This window comes from Penaeus monodon, chromosome 26 (assembly GCF_015228065.2).
Source record: "Penaeus monodon isolate SGIC_2016 chromosome 26, NSTDA_Pmon_1, whole genome shotgun sequence".
NCBI lineage: Eukaryota > Metazoa > Arthropoda > Malacostraca > Decapoda > Penaeidae > Penaeus > Penaeus monodon.
In genome coordinates, this window is record NC_051411.1 from 42137646 (window position 1) to 42142645 (window position 5000).

The 5000-nt window shown below is 43.8% G+C and overlaps 1 protein-coding gene across 3 annotated transcripts in view; it reads right to left on the reverse strand.

Moving 5' to 3' along the window:
• Positions 1–5000, reverse strand: part of LOC119590191 (lactosylceramide 4-alpha-galactosyltransferase-like) — a 48463-nt gene that overhangs the window by 20918 nt on the left and 22545 nt on the right. Inside the window, exon 2 of one of the 3 annotated variants that reach the window (XM_037938983.1) lies at positions 340–469. In XM_037938983.1, coding sequence (XP_037794911.1) covers positions 340–342 — 3 coding nt within the window. In that variant the 5' untranslated portion in view covers positions 343–469. The remainder of the gene's footprint in view (positions 1–339; positions 470–5000) is intronic. The other 2 variants (XM_037938984.1, XM_037938986.1) reach the window with 2 other exon arrangements.

Genomic DNA, 5000 nt, shown 5'->3' on the forward strand with positions numbered 1-5000 from the left:
ATATATATATATATATATATATATATATATATATATATATATATATATATACATACATACAGCATGATATATATAATATATATATATAATGTATATAATATATATATATATTATATATATATAATATATATCACACACACACACACACACACACACGCACATGCACACGCATACGCACACGCACACGCTCACACACACGTATACAGTATGGATATATTTTTAATGAGATAGCCAGAGAGACCGCAAGCGTTCTTGTGCCTGCAGCTGCAGCGCCAGGCCCCACAGGCCAAGCATGCATCATGCAGAAGGAGTCACGCCTCGTGACGACTGCGTAATCACCATCGACGGGCGGAGGACGAAGCTCACCACTTTGGCGGCGCCGCGAGCCGTGTGTTGGCAGCACGCGCAGCTGCCACCATGTTGTCACAGTCTTCTCCACACCTTCGAACTCGGCCACATGTGTCGCGCCCTGGAGGGGAGAACGAAAGGTCGTTGGTGACTTTCTGAAGGACGGAATTTAGGTTTATAATTCGTGCGTAAATCTTTCATAAACCCCGAAAATATATGTATGGAAAAATAAGTGAATATATCAAAGTTTGAGTATAAACTGATGATATGGTTTTATTTCTAAAACATAATATTACTAGCTACCAAAGCATAATTCGACAAATATAGAAAAACTTACATCACACCAACACGCGAAAACAAATCGAAACTTAACATACTTCACACCAACAAGCTCAGAAAGGATTTGTTAAAAAAAAATAGATACAATGATAAATAAAACATAACAAAAAAGCAGCATCCCAGCGACCTCTCGCGTGCCATGAAGTCGGATGTGATAAGGTCCCGCTCGCTGCGACCTCATCTGACCTTTCTCCTTTAATGTCCTCTGGGCGCCCCTCCCCTCCCCCTCTACTCCCGCCCTCGTCGGCTGTCCCATCACGCGCTACTGCCGGGGACATTTCCGGATGCGATGCGAGATACGGTTACAAAGGTTACAGTCCTTCTGCTGCATCGATAAGACGGGATTTGCGTTTTTGGAAATATGATTGTCATCATAACGAACTCTGGACGACATTCCTATCTCAAATTCGTGAGATTAATACATTTTGTCTTTTTATAGTCAGGTGAATCTTCTGTAGTTTTAATATTTCCTTTCGGTAGAACTTGCTACATGGATGTTGAAGGATGTCATATGTGTGATGCGAATTTAGATTTGAAATTTTGAATCGAGATTATATAACTGATCACACTATAATCCGTCTGTTAACCCAATCGGTACGTGCAGCAAGAATACATGCCATGACCACTGTAATACAAGTTTATTTATTGTATTTACACATAGATGGCTCTAAAAGTGCTTAATCACAAAGGAGTCAATTATTAGTTCTACCTATCTCACCTGTTTACCCTCTTCCTTGACCTTTGGAAAGGGTCTTTTGCAATATTTCATTATCTTAAATGTTACCAAGATTTTAATAATAATTTAATAATCTTATCAGTAACACTAATAACAGTGTCAGTATTAATTGTATTAAATAAAAAAAATCCCGCCAATTCAAGGAATGGGGAAATCAGGATCAGTCACTAGGGCCTACTGCTAGACTCCTTGCCGGCTGAGCACATGTGGAGCCATCTGTATGTAACAAAATTCACACACAAAAAAAACTACCGGGGACAGAATATAAACCCGTGGTGGTTGAGTTAAGAAACGAGATAGGGAGAGGTGAAGTATGTGCATTGGAGAGAGAGAGAAAGAGAAAGAGAGAGAGAGAGAGAGAGAGAGAGAGAGAGAGAGAGAGAGAGAGAGAGAGAGAGAGAGAGAGAGAGAGAGAGAGAGAGTATAATATATTCAAACACAGGTATAGATAGATAAAGGATGGAATAATGTAGGATGCTTTGATACTGATTAATAACAACCTTCCCTGACTAGAAATCGAATCTCTGATTATGTAATAATAGTTAATCAACTGCATCACGCGATCCAACATTCATTTCGTTGGGTCGTATGGAAGAGTTGCGTTAATACTGTTCATTCTGGGTCATGCTTGGAGTGGCAGAGATTTGAGTCCTGGTCAAGGAGGGTTCTTATTTACATATACATATATTCTTATTTACATATATATATGTATATATATATATATATATATATATATATATATATATATATATATATATATATATATATATATATATATATATATATGTATATGTCTATATAAATATATATGTATACATGTATATAGATGGAAGTATGCATATATGTATACATATGTGTATGTATGTGTGCATTGCACACACACACACACACACACACACACACACACACACACACACACACACACACACACACACACACACACACACACACACATATATATGTGTATATGTGTGTGTGTGTGTGTGTGTGTGTGTGTGTGTGCGTGCGTGCGTGCGTGCGTGCGTGCGTGCGTGCGTGCGTGCGTGCGTGCATGTGTGTGCATGTGCGTGTGTGTGACATCTATTAATAGTAGAATATGCCTGAGCCGGTGTGACATCCATTAATCAAGAGACCGGCCGGGCAGATGTTGACCGCCTGGGTCATGACCTCACCTTCGGCGATAACAAGAAGCGCTTGGAAGGGGTAGCCGAGGGTAAACAGTTGTGTTCCCACGCCCTAGCGTTGAAGCGACCCAGAAATACCTGAAGGAGTCAGTCCGAGTCCGTTCCTTAAACCGCGAGCACCTTCCCCCTTAGCCCGTAGGAGCTGACGCCACCTCGGCCACGACTACCGCGACAAGATCAACTTAAAACTATGTGTCTGTTCTTTCAATAAAGCTGATAATCAGACACTGAGTTTTCCTCTGGACCTGCCAGATAATATAGTGACATTCTAGTATAATTCAAATTAGAGACCATTATAGCTAATTAATACAGTATAGCATATATATATAAAGTCTATTTCTGTTACCAGTGGACCACGTGGTTGTTTACCACGTGGATCCAAGTACTAAATAAGAACCATTCACTCAGCGGGGGCGTAGATGACGATGTTATCTGATCTCGCTTGAGCCTTCAGTTCGTGACTAGAGCTCGACGTGGTAAGGCCGGCCTAGCCCTCCCCCTTCGGGCAGGCTGACCTGACATGTGACCCGCCTTACCCATATATATATAGACATCGTCTCGTGTGTTCCGGCCAGGCCATAAGTGAAAGGCCCGGGTGAAGCCAGAATTTCGCAAATCTCAAACGAACGTGTGTTCCCATACTGTGTCAACTCTTAGTAATAAAGAGTCACACCGTTAACAAGTATAACTAACCTCTGATCACCATTGTACTAAGGATTATAGCCTTTTACAGTGTGTGTGTGTGTGTGTGCGCGTGTGTGTGTGTGTGTGTGTGTGTGTGTGTGTGTGTGTGTGTGTGTGTGTGTGTGTGTGGTGTGTGTGTGTGTGTGTGTGTGTGTGTGTGTTTGTGTGTGTGTGTGTGTGTGTGTGTGTGTGTGTGTGTGTGTGTGTGTGTGTGTGTGTGTGTGTGTGTGTGTGCGAATACATACACTTGCAGTTTATGTCGAATCCGGCCACTGCGTTTCTAATATAAACAAGATCGCTGCAAAGTCAGTCCTTCTGAGGAGGTCCTCGGAGAGAGAGCCTTGCAGGGCGCCGGCCGAGTCAGGCCACAGAGCCGAATCTCCAACGCGACGCACCTCCTCTAAATGTCGAGATCTCCTCCGAGACTGTAGTATCTGCGATTTTTTCCCTTGCGAGCTTGGAGGTCATATAAATTGCATTTGTAAATGTGGATACCTACTACAAATGTCTGTCCTAAATGCTAAATCCTTTTCCCTAAATGCTGCGGGAGTCATTTAAAAGTCTAGTTAGAATTTTCCTGAAGTATTCGAGGCTCGTTTCTCTTGGCTGTTCCTTTACAATCTCAAAGGAGGAGTATATAAGATGTGAATGGTAGACATAAGGTCACAGTAGTTACTGAAGTGTCTTATACCATATGTGTGCGCGCGCACACACACACACACACACACACACACACACACACACACACACACACACACACACACACACACACACACACACACACACACACACACACACAGGCGCACACATACACACACATACTGTATTAATGTGTATGTATGTATGTATGTATAAACAATTTATACAAACGCGAGGCAATTGCCGATAAATAAACAGATAGAGCAGAGAGCGAGCGGGCGGCAGGGCGGGCGGACGGCGCGGCGGGGCGGTCGGTGGGCGGGAAAGCGCGTCCCTTGAGCGTCGGCCAAACACAACGCCTCCTCCCCTTTAAGTCGCCCTCAACCAGCCCCACTATACACCTGGCAACACGTGTGTACGTGTGTGGGAGGGGATGTGCTTGCATGTATGCACGTAAGATAGTTGCAAGTACGCGTGTGTATATATGCCGGTATGGAATTACAATGTGGGATGCATGTGTGTGTGTGTGTGTGTGTGTGTGTGTGTGTGTGTGTGTGTGTGTGTGTGTGTGTGTGTGTGTGTGTGTGTGTGTGTGTGTGTGTGTGTGTGTGTGTGTGTGTGTGTGTGTGTGTGTGTGTGTGTGTGTATGTGTGTGTGTGTGTGTGTGTGTGTGTGTGTGAATACTTTCCCAGACACGGCAATGCAATGAAACTAACCGCGAATGGATAAATCCATTTGGAATTAGCAAGAGAATGAGAACGTAAAAAGTCTTGGGGTAAAAGTCTGGTCCAAGAAAGAGCAAAATCTTCGACGAGCCGCAGGGGACTTGCCAGCGCCCTCGTAGTCAGCGCTCAAAGCAACATGCCAAATGTATCGCCCTTTAAGCATTAACACAAAGTTGCAACAGCCTTCTAAAAAGCCTTACAAAGACCTCCTTGGGAATCTGACCGGCCGGCTGGGGACGAAGGAGCCCCGTGGCACTGTGCCTGAGGACCTCCGGCGGTACAGATTGAACCTGAAATCCAATCTGGCGAGGGACGGAGCGCGGAGGAAAGGGGAAGTCGCCGTGA